The sequence below is a fragment of the Excalfactoria chinensis genome, chromosome 19, assembly GCF_039878825.1.
Source record: "Excalfactoria chinensis isolate bCotChi1 chromosome 19, bCotChi1.hap2, whole genome shotgun sequence".
Classification (NCBI taxonomy): Eukaryota; Metazoa; Chordata; class Aves; order Galliformes; family Phasianidae; genus Excalfactoria; species Excalfactoria chinensis.
Window position 1 is genome coordinate 7354401 of NC_092843.1, and position 20613 is coordinate 7375013.

Sequence of the window (20613 nt, forward strand, 5' to 3'; positions counted from 1 at the left end):
ATTATCCCATCATCGATCGTTTGTCAGGAGCATTTCTTATTCACTGGACTATTGTAAAAAGCTAAGCTCTCGATCAATCCTGTAAGCCCCCCGTACAATTAAATATCTTGGAATGGTTTTCTTTCTTTTCAAGCAGATCTCGAGGCCTCGGGGCTTTTCAGAGCACTCAGGCCTTATTTATTTATTTCTCGGGAAAAGTCTCCTTCCACAAATCTCACCTGGCAGGGAGAGCAGGCTTAAAATATGGGATTCCTTTGCTCTGAAGGTACCAGACAGTTAATGAAAGCGTTACCGTTTAAATCATAGGAACATTATAGACCTGGAGGTATGGATCAGCTGCTGATCAATGCGAAACAAAGGAGCAGTGCAGTGGCAGGGCACGCAGCGGGGATGTCAGGGAAGGAGGACCTCCCTGCTCAGCAGCAATGTGGGGCACACTCAGGTGGTGCTGGAGGTGCCATGAAGTGCCTCTGCAGCAGAGCCCAACCACAGCACCACGTATTTCCCAGCTCTTCATCCCACCACGTTTTCTCTTTCTTTGATCAATTGCAGAACTGCCTCGGGCTGCCTGAGAAACTGCCCTGGGGAAGCAGCGTTCATGTTGGGAGATGCAAAAGCTCACACTCTGAGCATAGAGGGTCAGGACCCAACGGGGAAGGGGACCCCCACAGCCACCGACCCGCATGCAGACAGATGGGAGCTGTGTGCAGTAAATCTGCTGGCGCAGCTCTCCAACGCTGAATCTCAATTTACGCTGCTCTCCAAAAGTTAAAGGGAGGCATCGCAGCAGAGAAAGCAACACCTAAACTATTGTGATTTGTGCCCCATTAAACAACACCCCTCTGCAGGAGCAGCCCCCCGCCTCCAATAAAGCTCCTGCCGGTGGGGAGCGGCTCCGCAGGCCCAATGAATCACAGCCTCCCATAACATTTAGTAGCCAAGTGCTTTTCTTAAATATGACCAGTTTAACAGGTTAGACAAAATGACTTCAAGAAATGTTATTGTAGGTTCCCTCTGATTGCAGAAAGCCAGGCAGCTTCTGAATCAATTTGATGGTTTATGGTTTCTAAGCTGTTAAAACGTGGGACTTTCTCCCTCGCCCTCTGCACAGCCTCAGCGTGGCAGAGCATTTCCTTGGCCATCCGCTCACCTCTTCCCCAGACACTCCCAAGGACCCGGCACAGCCACAGCTGCACACCCACAGGCCCACCTGGGGATTTGCTGCTTCCCAGGTAGCCCAGGAAGAGCCACTCAGTGACATCAGGACGTGTCTATTTTAACCCTCACAACCACCCCACGAATCTCACCTTCTTTTCCTCTGCCTTTCCCCATCTGCTGCCCAATGGAGCCCAGCGCAGCTGCCAGGGACAGGAAGGTCACTGTGAGCTCACGTCCCACAGCGGGTGGCTTTGGGCCATCGCTTGTTCCTTTAAATGAGACTGCTTGTAATTGCTTCACTAAATATGCAGTAGGATTTATGTTACAAAGGTGCAATATGCAATAGCAGTCAAGGTCACACGTGCTCATGACATGGGCTTGAAATAGCCTTGTGCAGCTGCACCACGCGGTGCTCTGCCCTGGTCCTGTCCCACCCTGCTCCCAGAGCTCTGTGTTAGCGACACAGCACGTGGGCCACGTGGCAGATGTGGGACTCCTGGAAGTGTATTGGGGGGAATCCATTACAGCCCTGCAGGGAGGGGCTCAGGATGCTGCTGGAAGAGGTGGCAGCAATCAGCACTTGCTCATCTGGGCTCCCGACTGCACAGTAACAATTCAAATGCAGCAGCACTTGCAGATAGAAGCAAAGGCAAAAAGTTACAGCTGCACCGACTGCGTTTGTCCCAGACTTCCTGAGAGACGGCACCACTACAGCCCCATTTTTCTTAGTCACTGCTCAAGAAAACAACCAGCATTTTGATTAATTACAGCACAGAGCAACAACCCACCCCCAGAAAATAATTACCGGACCTCTGAGCCACAATCCACCTTCCTGAGCCAGAGATGGGAGAGGGCCCGGCTGTGGCACAGCATCCCCACTGCAGGCTGCTGGCTGTATGAGCTGCCTCTGCTTCCCAATGCAGACAGAGCGCTCCTCCCACAGCGCACAACTACATTTGGGCACACAGCTTCACACGGGATCGGGTCGGTGCCAGCACACAGCCCACCGTGAGTCTCTGTGAGGAGAACCCCTTTGCCATGCTCAATAGCTGATAACGTAACACTGAGTCTCACTAACTGGAGCCCTTCTGCCATTCCTTCACATTCCACTCGTCTTTTTGCTTACATTACGCCATGCAACCGAAGCATTGCATACCTGGGATCTGCATGGCAAAGTTAGTATTTATTCCACTCCTACCTGTTCTACTGTAACAAATAAATAAAAGGAATTGCATCCCTGCGATGCTCTGAGCTGCATCCGCGGTCCAACTCACCGCACCCGGGGGAACGATCCGGGCAGGACGGGACCGCCCTCCCTCCTCCCCTCCGCTCTGTTTGGGAACAGCACAGCTCTGAGTGACACCGCAATACAACGCGGGGCTAATAAACATCTCAGGACTAGTGCCAGGGAATTGATAATGAACAGATTTATGTCAAATGATTCGATATCTGCCGGCCTCCGCTGCTCTCACACTCCCCCACTGCAGCCGGAGCGCGGCGGAGGGAGATGCCTCCAAGGGGAGCGTCCGTCCCCGCTCCCCACGCCGAGCAGCTCCTGCTGCAGGCAGCTCGGGGAGGGATGACAGCCACTCAGGGGTTAAAGAGAGGCAGTGAACCCCCAGCTAATGAGTAAGAATTCAGCAGGCAGTGTAAGATAAATGGAGCTTTCTCTGCTTCTGCTGGAGTCAGCATGAACTGCGGCCCTGCGGCTTGTTTGTGGCAAATGGAGTGCGCGAAATATCAAAGGGCAGTGATCCAGAAGAAGACCGACTTTGACAAATTTTAAATTGGCCAGAAAGAAAACCAGCAAAAAAAAATAATAATAAAAAAATTATGCAATTCAGTGTGTCCTGCAATCTGAGCTTTCCTGCTATGGGACGGAATTAGCAGCAAAACAACAGCAATGATCGCCCGATGCTGGCAGCAATTACAGCCATCTAAGTGAGATGCTTATCAGTGACTGAAGCTTTTAGAGCTCTCCCTATGTACAGTTGTAAGTGACTTGCTCTTGTGCTGCAGTCATTTTAATTAAAGTCTATGGAGTTTGCTGGTAGTAATTGCCCTGTACAGGAAAAGGCGGCAGAAAGGCCCACACGGCTCCTGCCTCCTCCCCCTTCTGGCCAAGCATAGAGCCCCCAGCAGAGACCTGCTCCCATCCCTGTCCCCACGCTGTGGCTCTGGGTGGCACTCCCAGCACACCATGAGCTCTGCTCTCCACCTCCTCCATCACATCAAGCCCCTGTGGCAGCAATCCTGTGTGGGCTGGGACCAGGAATACAGCACTAGGAGCAGAGCTGGGAATCATGGCCGTGTGGGGAATGAGCTGCGGCCCCACACCCCAAGTGAGGGTCACCACGGCCACCAGGACCCTCTGCTGGGTGCCCACGGCTCGGCACAGTCTGCCTGCATTATATCGGATGCTGTCAGTCTAACACGTAGGGCCAAAATGGGTTTTGCTGCAGCTACAAACAATGGGATGGTTGTTCACTCCAGCAGAACAGCACAGCCATGGGACAGCTGTGTGTTCCCTTTCCCCACTGCAGGAATGCACAGGAGTCAGACCAGCTCAGACAAATCACTGCCCCACACCAGGCCTGGCCACTGCCCACCTGCTGCACACCCACAGGGGGAAACAGAGACTTTGAAACCACTATCAGAGAGAAAAGCCTTTGATGCTATCAGAGACATCAGCAAGAAGCTGACTTTCAGCAAGTGTGCTCATTCCCAGCACCCTTTACAATTACCATTCTCCTCCCAAGGCGTATCAGAACACTTGTTTTGTATAAAAATCGTTGCACTACCATAAATTAAAAGAAGCCAAATAATAAAATGTAACTGCAGCAACAGAGACGATTTATCAGTCATTTGCAGAGCGCTTCTCCTCCTGAAGGATCCCAGAAGGCTTTATAAATTCACACCATAGCCACGAAACCTGCTTCCTCCACTAAAATGTGCTCAATTTTGGAGGTAAAAAGAGGCTCTGTAAGATTATACTCTTATGGTAAGAGCCAGTAAAGAACTCTTTAAGGAGTCTATTCTCCTGAGAGAGTACACATCTGATATTAAGTGCATTTTGCTGAACGGTCTATTTTGGGCTATTGGGCATATACTGGGTGTTGGGATTGCTTGGAATGACAGGCACTGGAATAACAACACAGTGACACGCCGGCTGCTGAGCACTGCGAGCACCCCATTTACCAAGGAGGTGAGGAGTCTATTTTTGCTTTCTTAAAACTGAAAAGCAGACTGTTACCTCAAACTGCCTCGGGCACACGGAGACGGTCCCGCAGCCAAAGTGTCTATGGCCAAATTCTTAATTACGCCAAATGACGCCAGCTGAGGGTTTGGCCAAAAATGGCTGAGATGGAAACTGGAGCCAAGCATCTGCAGCCAGTGTCTGCTGCAAAGCCCCATCAATTAAAACATTCAGCTCACAAAGACGCCCTCTATCTAGCACCCCCTACGTACGCTGTGTGCACACCGATCCCCTCTCACACACCCATACGTACAGCCTGTCTCATCTGGTTTTCTTCCCAAGTTAGGTGACAGTAAATAAAAATTATCATGAATTTGATCAAATGCCTGAATGCCCCTTTTTAAGGTCCGTGCCCACCCTCATTAGCCAGCAGCAGAACGCTCCGCTGCCCACCACACGTACCCAGCCGCTCTGCCAGCCGCATGTAGACGGGATCCACTCGCCTCATTGTCTTCACCAGGTCCTTCCTGCGGAACTTGATTTCCACCGTCCCCTCCGGCTCCAGGATTCCTCCTCTGATCAGTGATGGGAAAAGAGAAAAGAAAGGCACGTTCAGGCCATCAGACAAGGGGAAACACGAAACGGGATGGTTTGATGTTGTCTGGAAAGTATGTAGAAAGAAGCAGGAAAGGGAGACAGAGGGAGGAGAAGAGAGAATGAATCTTAGCTGTGGTTTACCCAATGGCACTGCACACCAGGCTGCACAGGAGGTGCCCATCCAGCAGCACAGAGCACAGCCTGGCACCAGCACTGCTCCTGGCAGCCGCTGTCAGCTGTGACCTGAAAGTTCCTCCAAAAGGTAAAGCCTTGTGACACATCAATTAACCAAGCACGTTCATTACAGGAGCAGAAGAAAGTCAGTGCTGAGGTGGTGGAGCAGCACTGGTGATGGGAATTATCACAAATGCACTGCAGTGTGTAGGGACAGGACGGCAGCGCTCCCAGAATTATCTTTTTGGCTACAGGAGCTGAGGGCAGCAGAGCCCAGCTCAGCACTGCCAACATGCAGGCTGTGTGCCCAGAACCTGCCTGCTGCTCCTGATGGCTGCAGGTACCATCCCCCACTAACTGTGTGCCTGTCCTCCTGGCTCACCCCCATCCTGCAGACAGTCCAGGGAGGGCTGGTTTATTCCTTTGAGTGATGGAGTATCATTGTATTTTAGAGATGCTCATTTAAAAGCGTGCTCCCAAGAGCCTGCCTGTTGTTCTACATGCTGTAACTAGGACTTCACCTATGCAAGTCGCAGCTCATAAAATGAGCGCAGTGACCCAGAGAGGTGGCAGTGCTCCATCCCTGCATACCCAGGGGGATCCCTACAGATGAGGGTATGGGGCTCTGAGAACCACACCGTGGCTGTGGGGGTCCCTGTGCACTGCAGGGTGCCTTTAGTGGTCCCTTCCAACTCAAACAGTTCTATGACCCCATGCCCCCAATGGAGAAGACAATACCAAGTGATGCTATGGTGCACACTGACAGCTCCATGCTCAGCCTTGGCCCTGCCTGGCAACGGAGGCTCCGAGCAGCCCTACCTGCTTTCACGGTCTGCATACATCTCCATGTGCCGGGGGTTGATGGTGGGGTCAATGACAGCCCAGGAGCCACCCCTGAGCTCTGCCTGTGGTGGGATGTAGATGAGCACGGGCTGCCGGTACTCCCTCAGACCATCCACGATGTAGGCACCGAACTTCAGCACCTGGTCGTACATGTCTGCAGGAAAAGGACACAGCGTCAGGCACAGTGGGTCAAACTGGAGAGGAATACAAGCACCCAGTTCTGGACACCCCCTACCATGCTACAGCACCACTGGGTGCTCCTTGCCAAGGGCAGGGTGCCCAGGAGGGAGGTGCACGCCTATAGATCCTTATATGTCCTTATAAAAACCAGTGAGTGCTGAGGGTTCAGATGTGAAATAGCTCTCCTCCCCTCTTCTGGCTCTAAAATCTATCCAAGGCATTTTGCTAAAATTCTGAAGGACTCCACTGGGTACAGACAAAGCATGGGAAGTATCTGCCCCAAAGGTGATTTACATAAAAGAGAAAAGAATGAAGGCAATGAGAATTTATATGAGATGATACTGTTTGTAATGGATGTAGTCTGTAATGGAAACAGGCAGCCTCGAATACATATATTTTGTTACACGTAATTATATTTGGAAGCATCAAATCAGATATATAAGAAATGAGAAACACTTATCAGGATTACCTGGTCCGTCTCTTTGTCCACCCGGGACCCCATCCTGTGCTTCCTTCCTTAAAGCCTCGATTTAGAAATCCCAGACCACCAGCTCTTGTACTTTAGAGCCATTTCCACAGCATTCAGGCAAGTTTTCCCTCCTTGCCCATCCCAAATCACTTCCCATTATCCCTTCTTGCATCACCCTGCACTCCATCCACACCTGCAGTCACAGTCATAGACCGATGCCAGCGTTCACCTGAAATCCTTACATCCCTCGAGAAAGCCACTGCTGGGGAGGACAGACCCCAGCCCAGGTCTGCACATCACAGCCCCCAACTTAATGGGGAGCATCAGCACAGACACGGTTAGGTCCCAACTCTTTGAGACATACACAGTAAGAGTGCACACACACATGTATATTGGTACCACAGGCTCTGATGCGCTCTGCCCAGCTCTCTTGCAAGGTCACTATCCAAACACCCAAGAAAAGGGATTTCCTAACATTTAAGAGATGCCAAATGCCAGTGAGGAGGAGGACCATCTATTTCCACTAGTTGTGACTGACTGTGAATTCTGGCAGAGCAGCGGGGCCTGGAACCAAACAGAGCTCCAACATTTCCATTTGTCCTGAGCAAAGAAAAAGAGCTCAAAAAGGGTGACAAATTTATTACTAATTACACAATTATTTTATTATGTAGCACTAGTAATAAACCACTTGAAGTACTTTCAGCTAATTCTAGTGTTAAGAAAATAATTGCTCGATTCAAATTATTTTAACTGAATTAATTCTTTACTAGACATTTTTTACTAGAGCTACATAATAAAATAATTGTGTAATTAGCAATCCATTTGTCACTCCTGCCAGGGGTTTGTATTTTACTCAGGTTAAGTCCTGGAAGAGAGGCATCCCTTGTGCAGAGGGACGTGGGGTGCAGCAGAGGCTCTTGCAGCCACAGCTCCCCACATTCACATCTGCTCCCCTGGGGACCCTGCACTGCAGAGCTCCACTGCCAGGTCCCAGCACGCCGTGCCTCAGATTTTGGATAAGGATTTACTCTAACTTCAGGTTTCTCTTGCACACTTAAAACTGCCTTCCCAGATGTCCCTTCCTGCCTTCAGACAGGCTATAAACTCCTACCTGCTTACGTTAGGGTTAGGAAAACTAGAATTAAACATGAAATTTCTGGGCCAAATTTCAGTCCCGTTCTCATTTAAAGCCGAGCAAAGCAGCGATGCTTCAGGAGTCCCCCAGGAAGAGCGGTGCTTGTTATTCAGCAGGGCACAGTGCTCACAGCACACCTCCCCACGCTGTGCCTGCAGCACGCACCGGCGCCTGCTGCACACCGACCCTTCCCTGCGTGTGCAAACGGCAGCACTGGGATGCAGTGCTGGATCAGGCAGCTTTGTGCATGATGGGCAGCATGCCCCGAACCTCCGAAGCTGGAACGGATCTCATCAGCTTGGCTGGATTAGCAGATAGGACCCGAAGGTAAACACCGGGCACACATTGGCCGCAGACACATAATGAACCTCGTAAACCCATTACATAGAGCAGCACCGCCGTTCAGCACCAGGTAATCAGAGATTTAAAACAGCCCTTTCCTCCCGCTTAGATTTTTTTTTTTTTATTGTTATTTATAACCTGTCCCAGGGAAAAATAATAAGTGAAACATGAAAACCCAACCGCGAGTGACCCTGTAGCACAAGCAGCGCTGCCGTTGATGTCGCGGGGATTTGCATGCTATCAAACTATTCATGCCGAGTCCAAGACCCCGGTGCTAATTTCCAGTAAATTTCATGCTTGATGTCTCCCCGTCGTGGGTCACTGCCGGTTCGCCTAAATAAACCACTTCCAAATGGCTCCTCCATCTAAATATTCAAGCCAGTTTTTATAATTTAATTTTGCATTATGCTGAGGAGCCTCCCGGCCAGGCAGCGCACGCTGGGGAAGTGCCGGCGCGTTGTGAGCCGCCTCCATTTCTGTGCTTCCTTTATTTATTTCACTGCCCGAATCGGACCTCCTAGGCCGACGAGTAAAGGGGTTGGGCTTTTTTCCTCTGCTTGCTTTCTTTTTTTTTTGCCTTTTCCCCCCTCTGCTAATGTCAATTTTCAGCATAGCAAGAGCTGTCTCTAATCTTTTCCTACTCATTACACACAATTTTGGAGTCATTTTACCCACAGTGCAGCCGGCTCCTGGCAGTGTGTTTGTGTGCACTGAGGGGTGGCATAATTGTTTATTTTCCCTCCCTGCATAATCCCCAGGCAGCGCTGAAACCAACACTGCCAACACGGCCCCGAGGAGCGCAGTGAGCCTCAGCAGGGAGCAGGGCTGCCACCAGGCCCCAGCAAAGGCCATAGCAGAGCATGGCTGGCACGGCGCACCCTGCAGCAGCTCTGTGTCTCCGTGCTCTGCCACGAGCTGCAGTGCAGGTCTCTGGGGATGCACAGTGCAGCACTGGCATCTTCCCACAAATGAGCACCTTCTTTTCCACCCTGAGCCTCTGGTTCCAGCTCAGAAGCTACACGGTTTCTGAGGAACGCTCACACTGTCACAACAGCAGCCCTCCCCACTGGGAACCCCTGCTGTTAGTGGGCCTGTAACGTTCCTTCTGTGTGCAAAGTGCTGCACGCAGGTAAAAGGCCGTAATCCTTCACTTATTTACATTTTATAGTATCAATGTCACATTCCTGGCACTCTGCAGAATTCCAGACAGCAATATGTGTCACAGAAGTCTAACTGCCACTGCATTAACTGAGCAGTTTGATAACCGAGCAGGCACTGCCACCAAAAGGACCACGTGGGACGGGGAGTCCATCCCGACACACACAGTGCTATCAGGGTGAGAAACCATCAGCAGGACAGTGCTTCCTCTTGGTACAACATGCCCTTCCATTACCCAGTACTGCTGCCTTACCCAGCCCCAGTTCTAAGCCGATGCAGAAGGATATAAAGCAGAAGGGGTTTCCTGAGATTACTGCTTAATTAGCCCAGGTCGGCAGCTGTAAATTTTGTTAGCAACCAGCCCACAGATACAGTCCAATTACTTGTTCTCACTGCAGCTGGTCTGGTCAGTTCCTGTAACGCTCCATAAGGGTATGTATAAAAATACAGCACTGCTGTTACACTGAAAAGAACCTGATTTCAGATTTGCACTTGGCACGTTTGGTGTTATTCCCACAGTGGCCATTAAAGACAAGAGCCAAGAAGGAAGGAAAGGAACAAAACCCTTTGCCACCACCACAGGTACCGCAGCACCGCCCCACAGGATGCCACCAGAGCACACAAGTGGCCATTACCTTTCATGCCACCAGAGAAGCCTCTCCAGTTGGCAAAGACCATCAGAGGCAGCCCCTCCCTGTTGAAGTCATTGATGGCCTGGGCTGTCTTAAAGGCAGAGTCGGGGAACCACACCTGACCAGCCTGCTGGATTATCTGTGGGAATGAGAAAGATCAGTAAGTCCTTCATTGCCCATGGAGTCAGCACAAAAAATACAGAAACAGTTGCAGCAAGAACTGCAATGTGGAACCATCAGTGCAGAGCACACAGAATGCACAGGATCTGCTTGCCTGGGACAATCCTTCTTGTCACCGGCATCAGAAGGAGTGATGTCACTGATCTCCCCATGGGGAGATGGCATAGGAAGCCCGATGCTTTGAGTGCTGTAATGAAGTGAAGGAGAAAGAAAAAGATATGCAAAGGAGAAGACCCAGAAGAGATGATGCGGGGCCACAGCTGTGAGATCAGGCAGGAGAAAAGCAAAATGTCAAAGCAGCAAGAGCATGAAACACTACGGTCACAGCCAGGGAACTGGGAAATGATGTTTCCAATGCCCCACTCCCCACATCTCAGCCCACAGAGGGGAACTACTGGGAAACGTGGAGCAAGCAGCCAACACAACCATCCTGCCAAGGACTGGCTCTACTTCATATCCCGTATTTGAAAGAACCCCCCCCCCACCACCACAACAAATGCTCTTTTCTTAGAGACATTCGCAGAGGACAACCACACACACCACACACACTCAGCTGACCTTGGCCTCCGAGTCCAGGTTTGCGGGATCAGCAGGGATGCTCAGCTCCACTGTTCTGGTTTCTACGGCAACTACTCCTACAGGTATTCCTCCCAGCCTGAAAGGTGACACACATCAAAATCTGTATTTTCACTGTTACACAACTGGACAATTTTTCCAATTCCCATCAAAATACTCAGAAGCAATAAATAAATACATGCAAATGGAGAAGGAGGAGGCCACTCTGTGGCCTTTTTGAAGAGTTTAGGCGTGCATCTGGATAATTTCAGAGCTGAATTTAGGGTTCTCAAAGCAAAACCTAGTTCTAAAAGTGCCACGTGCCTCACTGAGAATGAAACAGAATAGAACTCGCTGCTCCTGTGCTGTCGCTACAACTCCCTCTTGCTGGCGGTGCTGCACAGAGGTTTGGGGCTGCCTGCCTTCCATCCCAGCGAGCTGCTCCTGCAGCCACCCGAGGAGGGACAGCACGGCCGATGGGCACCAGGGGGCTGAGAACATCCCCATTCACTATGATTAAGAGTCTGCCCAGATACCCGTAATTGCAGAAGCCGTCTTAAATCGGTAACTTATAACTTCTATATTAGGGCCCATGTGACCTAATAAAGAACATCTTTATCCAAGTATTACAGTTATTTATTGAACTTGAAAACAGCTCAAAACAACTTCTGTTTTCCATTATACTTCATATAAATTTTATCAGGCTAGCACATGAAGATGCTACATCTTGTTTTATAGTGTGTCCCTGGACAAGTTGCCATAGAATAATAAAAGACAATTTACAGCCAACAGCACACATATTCCAAACATACATACAAAAGATGAGTTTTGGCAGCACTTATAGTAACAATCCCAGAAGAATATATTCGTATTTGTTTTTTCAAAGTGCCGCTGCTTTCAAAAGAAGCCAGTTTCATTTGTGTTATATATGTGCGAGCATGGGAGAACCCAGAGCAACTTGGAATTTGTCAGAAGGAACTGCAAGGGGGGCCAAGCACCGGCCTGCATGGAGACCTTCCAGCTTTGCCAATCACTGGTTGCTTCTTTTCCCTGGAATACTGCTCAAGCTAAAAGCCTTTTTCCAAGGTTAGAGCACCTCGTGAGATAAAACTTGAGTGTGTTACAGATGGCAGATAAAAATACTGAAGTGTATCAGAAGGTCACAGGACAACCCAGGGTTACATGCTGCAGTTAGGAGTGGAGGCTGAGGGTATTTAAGGTTCCTTTCAATGATGTACAAAGATCAGACAATGTTCTGAGTGGAATGGAAACCCTGGGACCAGCAGCGGTCATAGACATGGAGCCATTAGGGGATGGCAGGGCTGAGCTGAGCTGCTCAGAGCCCTTCGGTCAGGCAGGAGCAGCCCACATTCTGCTGTGGGATCTAAGGAAATGGACAACCTCCTGATCACGTTCTGCTCTAGGAGAGTCCTAAGGAAATCTCAGTCCCATTTTGTTGCACATCTCTGCAGCAGAGGAGACACCTGAGATCATCAGGTGCTGCTTCAGAAAATGCTGCAATGAATCCATGCAAGTCTCAATGTTAAGCTCTTCTGTTGCAGGTCTCTTGTAATTTGTTCCAGTTTTAGCTGAACTTCTCTTGCAAGTCAAGCGTGACCTCAGAGCACTAAGCTGTGCACCCTCCCTCTGGCTGACAGCCGCAGGAAGGCCTCACTGTGACCACGTGCCCAGAGAAGCAGGTTTTGTCTTCCATCATTTTTCACCATCTCTCTCTTTTTGGCTTTCATGCATGTCACCTCCAAGCAAAACAGGAGCAATGATCAGTGCATGCCCCGTTCGTGTGGTAAACAAGTATCCTATTCAAGTCATGACTTATTTTTACTATCAACTTTGAAATGAGGTTCTAGAAAAAAAAAGTAACGCGTGATGAAAACATGATTTCCACAAACGCTTGAGAAGTCTGTCGGCATTTACCTTGCTCTGCCAACCACAACCGTCTGTGCCCAGGGCTGCATGATCTCCAGGAACGAGCCATTGTCAAAGAAACCACTCTGCCATTGTCCTTTTTGACCTAAAAGGAAGGGGGAAAATGGAGACATCAGAGGTGGGAGGAAAAAGTCAGAATACAAAAGGAGCGACAGAAACTTGCTTAAAAACGCCAACCGGAGAACGTGGTGCTGCCTTGTGATGTATTTATTTATTTTATTCTAAACAGATTATAATACAAGGGAACATTAGACAGCTGAGCATTTGTCTGCCTTCAGCCATCATGTCTTATTTCATTTGCTAGCCTGCATAAAGACAGTCATTTATCAGCAAAAGCATCATTTATTGTTAAACGATGGGGTTCAGATAGCAGAGGGACTTTGCATGCTTTTAAATAAATAACTTTTTTTTTTTCCGAGATAGGACAAACATTTGTCAAAAGGCAGCAAAGTCATTAAAGATGTTTTTCAAAAGGCCTATTTCTATTTTAGAACTCGGCTCGCAGTTTTCTCTTGCTTCTGCCTGAAATCTCCTGCAAAGAAACGCCAAAAAATTCCCAACACTTGAAAATGAGATGGCACATCTGTGAGCTTCACACGTTCCTTGGGAAAACCTGGAGTAAAGCGCTGCATATTGAAAGCCTGCTCGCTCCGTACTGATACCAGATGCATCCCATAAACTGAAGCACGCTTTAGGAGTCACCATGCACTATCAGACCAATTCATTGGAGCAGAGGAGGCAGACACTTCCCAGCACCTCGAGGAAATCAAAGCCCTGAAGAGCACAATGCTGCCAAGGCACTGCCCACCCAACGGGTACAAAACTCGTTCTGTGGCAGTCTGCTCCTCTCTGAGACTTCGTGAAGCTTCTGCCAAAAAAAGAAAAACCAACAAAAAAAACCCTTCCCATCTTTACCCCTTGGCACAGAGCTTCTGAGGAATGCTTTAATCTGAACAAGCACCTTTGCTTCTGCAAACCCAAGTCCAAAACCAATTAAAAGTGGAGATCCAAGCAAGCTAACCTCTGCTGACTTAAACAGGATGGAGAGTGTTTTATCAAGACCAAACTTGTAATTACTGTGTTCTACATTCCCTGCCTCTGTGGCCCCACTGTAAAATGTGACCATCCATTTCAAAATTATCTCTTTATCGTGAGCCCAAAGCTGATCGTTTAGATTCTGGCCTCGTGTCGGGCGTCAGTTTGAAGAATATCACGGCAATATCTCCTCTAATAAATGGCTTTAACTTTTCACCTAGGAGATATCTGCTTTAACTTATCACAGGGAATCATCTGCTTTCCTTAACGCTTCCACTAAATTAAAATCTGAAGTCACTCGATTTGGAAGGCAGCGTTTGCTGCGCTCAGACAGCTGGATGAATTACTTGAGAGATGATGAAAAAATATTATCCAAAAACAGAAAACTTAGTTTATCACAAATCTCATTTTAGCCCCCCAAACTCATTAATAACAGCAGGCATAATGGTCACCCAGTTAGCAGCTTGTACGTACACAGGCCGCACAGCCCCAAGTGCATGCGCGGGGGTTCACTGGTTGGCAGTGTTTCCAATGTATTTAATCTCCAAGACCTGCCATGCAATTCCTCGAACGTAAAGACTTTTGTAGCTGCACTTTCCTCTGAACCGCAAAAAGAAAGTCTATAAAAGTAACTATCACTTGTAAATGTTCCCAAGCACTCGGAATTTACACGCTGTTTTTGTATATTGCATCTAAATCCCTTAGAACTGATCATTTCATAAGCCCTGAAATGTATTAGGGAGAAGGCCTTGGACTTCTCTTCCTATTCCAGCCAGTCTGATCCTTTTTAACTACCCACGTTCACAGAGTATCTGGCTGGGAGCAGGAGGCAGAATGGAATGCTTCAAGTTTGGAAGCAGATGCAGAGAATCTCCAGACAGAATAGACAGATTCAGGCTTCAGAATGCACCTGGCTTCACTCAAGTCTTAAAGTATCACAGAAAAAAGATCCAGATTCGCAGGGTTAGCACACAAGGCCTCCTGCTCCATTTGCTAACATACCTTCATACTTTAGTCTTTGGAATTCTAACTACACAACAGGCATTCAACTATACCAGAGTAATAATAATTTGATGCTGAAATTGGATCGTTGACAAAGCATTAACAGATGTGGAGCCTTGAGCGTCTTGAACCAAGACACAAAACGGCACGTCCTGACCACCAAAGATCTACATACTTGGATTTGGGCGTCCAGCCAGCATCCAGCGAGGATCATAGGGAGTCTTGGTAGGAACAAAGTCTATGGTTCTGTCTATAGGATCCTTGACCTTGAGGATAGGAACAGGGCTGTATACGCTCTGAGGAAAAAAGAAAAATATTTAAAGCAGTAATTCTTTGTGGCTTTGCACCAAACACCAAATCTAAAGCACCTGGTTGGAGTCCTCTGTCCACCACACAGTACAACCCTGTAACATATGATCTCAGAGCCTTGGGAGAGGTCTAAAGCAACTTCCAGAGTGCTCCAAAAACTCCCAAAGCCTCTCGTCTTCAGCACCATCTGATATGCACTGTGCTTTACTTGCTCCTGAACTTCAGGCACTGACAGCATTTGCAAAGGGTTGCAATTTAATTTCTAAAGGTGACCAGCCCACCAGACTCATTCATGCAGTCTCTCCTGAAGGAAGGTGACCTGCGTGTTCTTACTGCTACCTTCCTACTGCAGAGCAGCTAACACACATACATCAGCTCCTACAAATTACTGCCTCAGAGAGGAACTTTTAGAGCCTTTCCAGGAAAAGACAACCCACTGCTGACATCAAGTCCTGCCACTGAAAGTACTAAAGACAGGACACCAGGGATGTGATGTGGAAGTACACCCAGCAGTGCCGGGCTGCCCTCATCCCAGCTTTGCAGGTCAGAAACTGCACTGTGGAGTTCAGTACCACAATGCCCAACTGCTTCAATCACGTGTCTAAGTAATTTTGCTACAAATATAGGAAAAAAGGGATTCAGACTGCTCTCCTCCCCATAGCCCTGTGAACAAAGAGAACAGGGAGTGACGTGCCATGCTCCTGCGGGGCCAGGAATTACCTTGGGCATGTAGGAAAGCCACAGCAGAATAGTGTAGACTCCTTCAAAATCGTCGCACACGGTGCCGTGGGTCACCCCGTTGTTGTGCATGATCTGGATCCCTCCCAGCTGGTTGTTGGAGGTGTACACCTCCCGTCCCAGCACCTGGAAAGGAAAAACAGGGAAACCATCAGGGGATGGATGGGATGCAGCCAGAGGGTGCAGACTGAGGAGATGCATACAGCAAGACACAGGCACTTCAGCAGCAAAGGATGGAGCGATGACTCCCAAGAGACCTCCCTGTGCACAGTGGAGATCCGCAGGTATGGATTTCCAATGGAAATGACCCTCGTGGAGAGCCAAGGCAGCCGTCCCACCTGCCCTTTCTGAGCAGCTGAGACACAAACAAATCTCCTGAGCACTGACACAGGTGCAGCGAAACCCTCAGCTGGGCAGAAAAGCCACGTGCTGCAGAAGGGACAGCGAAGACAAAGCCCTGGCTCTGAGAGGTTGGGAGATCAGATGAGCGCTGTGTCCGACTCTCTTGCACGGCTCCACTGCCAGCCTCAGCCCAGGCTCCGCAGCTCTTTTCTCATTCCCCCGCTGTCTCTTTCCATTTGCCCTCTCACTGACTGATACACTGATCTCTCGGTCACTCGGCTTTCTGCTCCACTGAGTCCATATTACTAATAACACCTCTGCCACGGCCAGTTTACCTCATGAAGGCAGGAGCACATCATTACAAAATAAACTCATAACTTTGACATTCTAGCAAATATATGCCGTTTGTTATTTTTATGGGTTGAGTCTTTCTAACAGACAGAGGGCATTACGTACCTGCTTCATTTAGATCTTAAAACCCCCTCAGACGCAGGCAGACAACGTGTCCTCCCCCAGTAACCCAGTGGCACAGCTCCATTCAGGATGCAGACCCCAGGGAGGAGCAGCCCGAGCCCATGGCAGCACTAAGGATGGGGGCTCGGGTCTGACTGCTTCCAAAGGCAGAAGACCCAGTGTCCTGCCAGGAGTGCTGCTGGGACACGGAGGTGCTGCACTCATGATCCAACCCTTTGGGCAGAGAGCAGAGGTGTCAAAGGGACAGGAGAACAGAAGCTCTGCTCTGGCTGTAAGCTGCCCTGGACGAGCAGTGTTCTTCCTGCACACACACCAGTTAATCGTGCCCCATGCCCACCACTGCCTAACTGCAAAGGTACAACGCTACCATCTGCTAACTCCAAAGGAAAGCACGGGTCTCGGGATGCCAGTCACAAGCCTAGCTAAATGCTTTCCGTAGAGGAAAATAAAAATAAAGAGGATTTAAACTCCCCATCTATGAGCAAATGCAAACGTATGCACATGCAAAATGGGCCTCTGCTGCTGCTTATCTGGAGACCGTGCCGACAGTGCAGGTTTACCGCCGCTGACAGGCAGTGAAAGCAGCCTAATATACCGCCTGCTCGTGGCCCTAAATCCCTTTTTGGAGATGAAGACAGATACACAGCTCCTTCTCCGGAGTGCTGCAGACATCTCTGTGAAGTGGCAGAGCATCGCAAGGGGCTGCATGAACAGAACCCCCTGCAGCATTTACCCATCAATGCTTGTTGGCAGCACAGCCCCAGGCTGCATTTAAGGCTGTGCAAAGGGGTGATGTGGCTGTCCCGTGTGCGCCCGCTGCAGCTGAGCTGGGAGCAGAGGTCAGGAGGCAGCGAGGGGCCAGCAGTGTGCACAGTGATACGGGGCTGGAGAAAAATGAATGCAATGGCTCATCCATTCGGCTCTGCTAACCACCTCATCTCTGACCTCGCAGGACTACATTTTTAAAGGCTGACAAGTAATTCAATCTCCAATTAACAATTTTAAATGGTGCAATGCATATTGCTGTATAAATGTTTCTGCAAGAAAATATCCAAGGGTGAAAGAGAACACGTCTGCTGGAGGAGCCCAGAACTGATGCTTCTGCAATTAACCCATACAGATATTCCTCAATAAGACACACGGTCAGCAGAGGCATGAGTGGATTTAGAAAAGCTGCCTATCAGTTAAATGGAGAATGCCAAACCAAGGAAAGACTGCATGGGATTAAATCCCATATGGAACACAACCAGGGCTGAGTGTGCACAGCGGGTCCCTCCAAGCAGAGAGGTCATTTCTCCAGGGACAAAGATACAGCTACCACAGAGCAGAAAGGCACAGCAAGACGGGTGGGAAGGAACAGGGCCCAACTCTCCCAGCTCAGACATGCAATGCACATGTACTTCAATTATCAGGAATGCTTAACCTTTGATCTTCCACCTTATCTGATGGGAAACCAGACAAAGAAGAACATCCATGAACAGCACGGCACTGGACAGTAAGCTCCTGGCCCCAGGAAAATGGCTTTGAATTGAAATTCCATCCACTCTACAAAATCCAGAAGATACATTTCTGCACACCCCACTCTGACACACCATCCGTAATGAGCAATGGTCTCCCACACTTGCTTGTTCTGAGGCTTTCCCCCTACTGTACTGCAGCATACCAGTGCCTGGCACTTGGGGCATCACCTCCAGTTTCCCATTCATTGCAGCTGCTCTGACTCCTCTGTGCCTCCATCTCAACATAAAGGTGAGGACATCAGCAAAGTGCTCCAAAGGAGATGGCAGATCTAGAACTGCACATGTTAAAGCTCAGCCCACGTCTGTAAGAACACACACCACCTTCCAGATAATGCAACCCCATGTTTAGGAAATACCCCAGCAGAATTGCCACCATCTATTCTGTTCTATTCTGTTCTACAGAAGCTGCCCTAGGAGGACACCAACATCTCTTTCTACTATAGAGGATCTTTTGGGAAGTACAAAGGAGAGCCAGGGTTCTAGCAGCCCTTTCAGTGCTCAGAAGGTCCTTCCCACCAGGCCTACAGGCACTCCACGTGAATGCTGAGCATCTCGCACTCCAACCTGCGCTGGCCAGCGGCTCTCACTGCACTCCTTTGCAAAAGCTGAGCTGCTGGAGCTGAGACATTCACTGCAGAGCTGGCTGCAAACTGGAGATTGGCTCAAATGTTTCATCAAAGATGAAAGATCTGAAAAAATGACAGCAGAGGGCTTGAATGGGAATCATCATGCGACGTAAGTGCTGTTATTATTCAGAGCATATCATGTGTTTATATCAAATATAAGTGCCAGATTTTTATCCAAATAATTTCAATAATTGCAATTCCCATCCCACAATTTACATTATCTGCCAGAAACCTGAAGCAGAAAGGCACATGCACATACTATAAATAGCCTATTTTTCATAAACAGGCAGAAATGATCAGAACGAATGTCTCATCAGAAAACACAATGTAGGAACTTAAAACCTGACTGCTATTACGTGCAGTCAAGCCTCAACACATCTTACGGCGTTCATTTCCATCCCTCAGCTCTTCCTCCACACGTATCATGTCATTAGAGGGCGAAAGACAAGCAACTCCAGGCAGAGGAGTGGGCTGGGGGAGATGCAGCAGGAGCGGGTGCACTTCTTGCATCTCTAATCTACCAGCGTGTGCAGTTCCTGCACTTTTAATTTACGAGCGTTCGGTGGGGGACCCTTCTGACTTGGGAACATATTGGCTCGGTCTAATGCTTGGAGATTATTAAAGTCAGAGCTATACTCCACTATCAAGTCTACAGATCTTTTATTTAGAAGATATGGTGCTCTAAATGCACAAAGAGCTCCCTGTCACCTTCACATTAAAGCCCCTAGTGCCTGGTAAATGGAATTATATAGCTGTCATCTCCTTTCCCCAAAGTTTTAAGAGTACAATGGGCTCATTTTTTCACACTCCATCCCAGCTTCAGAACTAAGAGACCTACTTTGTATTGATTTAAAGTCTCAGAAATAAATAAACCTGCTTCACCAATGTGATTCACAAGAAATTCATGATACACTATTGCATGATATATTTCAAGCTGTGGCTCCAGCTCTTTTTTTCCTTTGGTGAGTGATGGGGGAGGTGGGAGGCAGGGGGAGGTGGGGGAAGCTGACAGCCTGATGGCTATGGGAGATGGCTCCTGACTGCAAATCCAGAGCGGGGCCTGCCGGTGGAGGCCGCTCCTCGCTTTAATTTGGGGAGATCAGAGGGGGAAGGGGAAGAAGCAATTGATTGCATGGGAGGCAGCAGGGGAAGACGCATCCAGATGGACACTGCTGCTGCAGCTGGCCTTGCCACGGAGCCTTCTGCCTGATGATCCCAAAGAGCCTGGCTAATGCAGATGGCGACATGAAACGCTACTGGGAAGAAAACATCTCTTTCCTGTAAGAATGTATGGGGGCTTTGGAAAATTTCCTCTTCTGGACTGCAAAATTTGCAATCCCAAGAGCTGAGCAACCAGACAGGATCAAGATTGCTGCTGACTTCTGACGTCTCTGGTGTAGATATTAGAAATAGAAGTTAATCTGAAATGAAAATTCAGTTGGAATAGAAAAGCTTTTTGTTTCACAAAAGGAAAAAAAACTCCAAAGAAGGAATTCACCCAAAGCAATACTTTTTCCCATTCCATTGAATTGGCATTTTCCAATGAAAAACGTCTTGTCAAAAAATCCCTGCCTAGCTCTCCTTTTGTAGTGTAGGGAGATGACGTGCTCTGCTCAAGGTCACTCCATCAGTCAGTGGCAAACAGACTCAATATACTTTGCAAACTCAAATTACAGCCCCCTGTTCTACATGGTGCAAACACTCATAAATCCCATCTGTCCCAGCTAGGGGTTCCCTACTCTAGACAGCAGCCCTACAAACAGCATTAATAACTGCCTCCATGGTATTCAGTGATCTTGCTTTTGGTCATTCTTTTGGCCACCTTCTGAAACCCATCAGAATCCTCTTGTTCAGAAAGCACCTAAAGGGAGAGTTCCAGCACAGGACAATGAAACTTTGTTCACTCTGTAGCATTGTTTTGGGCTTAATCATGAGATTTTTCCAGAGTAGCTCCTGAAGTTCCCACTCAACCACTCAGAATGGCAGGAAATGGTACCTCCA

At 48.7% G+C, this 20613-nt stretch overlaps 1 protein-coding gene across 7 annotated transcripts in view; it reads right to left on the minus strand.

The window, feature by feature from the left end:
* The window catches only part of ACACA (acetyl-CoA carboxylase alpha), a 102496-nt gene that overhangs the window by 4753 nt on the left and 77130 nt on the right, over nucleotides 1-20613 (minus strand). For all 7 annotated transcript variants that reach the window (XM_072353679.1, XM_072353678.1, XM_072353677.1 and 4 more), the window contains 7 exons: nucleotides 15633-15776; nucleotides 14779-14899; nucleotides 12555-12651; nucleotides 10623-10719; nucleotides 9888-10023; nucleotides 5945-6122; nucleotides 4817-4929 (listed from right to left, as the gene is read on the minus strand). In XM_072353679.1, the coding sequence (XP_072209780.1) occupies nucleotides 4817-4929; nucleotides 5945-6122; nucleotides 9888-10023; nucleotides 10623-10719; nucleotides 12555-12651; nucleotides 14779-14899; nucleotides 15633-15776 (886 nt within the window). The remainder of the gene's footprint in view (nucleotides 1-4816; nucleotides 4930-5944; nucleotides 6123-9887; nucleotides 10024-10622; nucleotides 10720-12554; nucleotides 12652-14778; nucleotides 14900-15632; nucleotides 15777-20613) is intronic.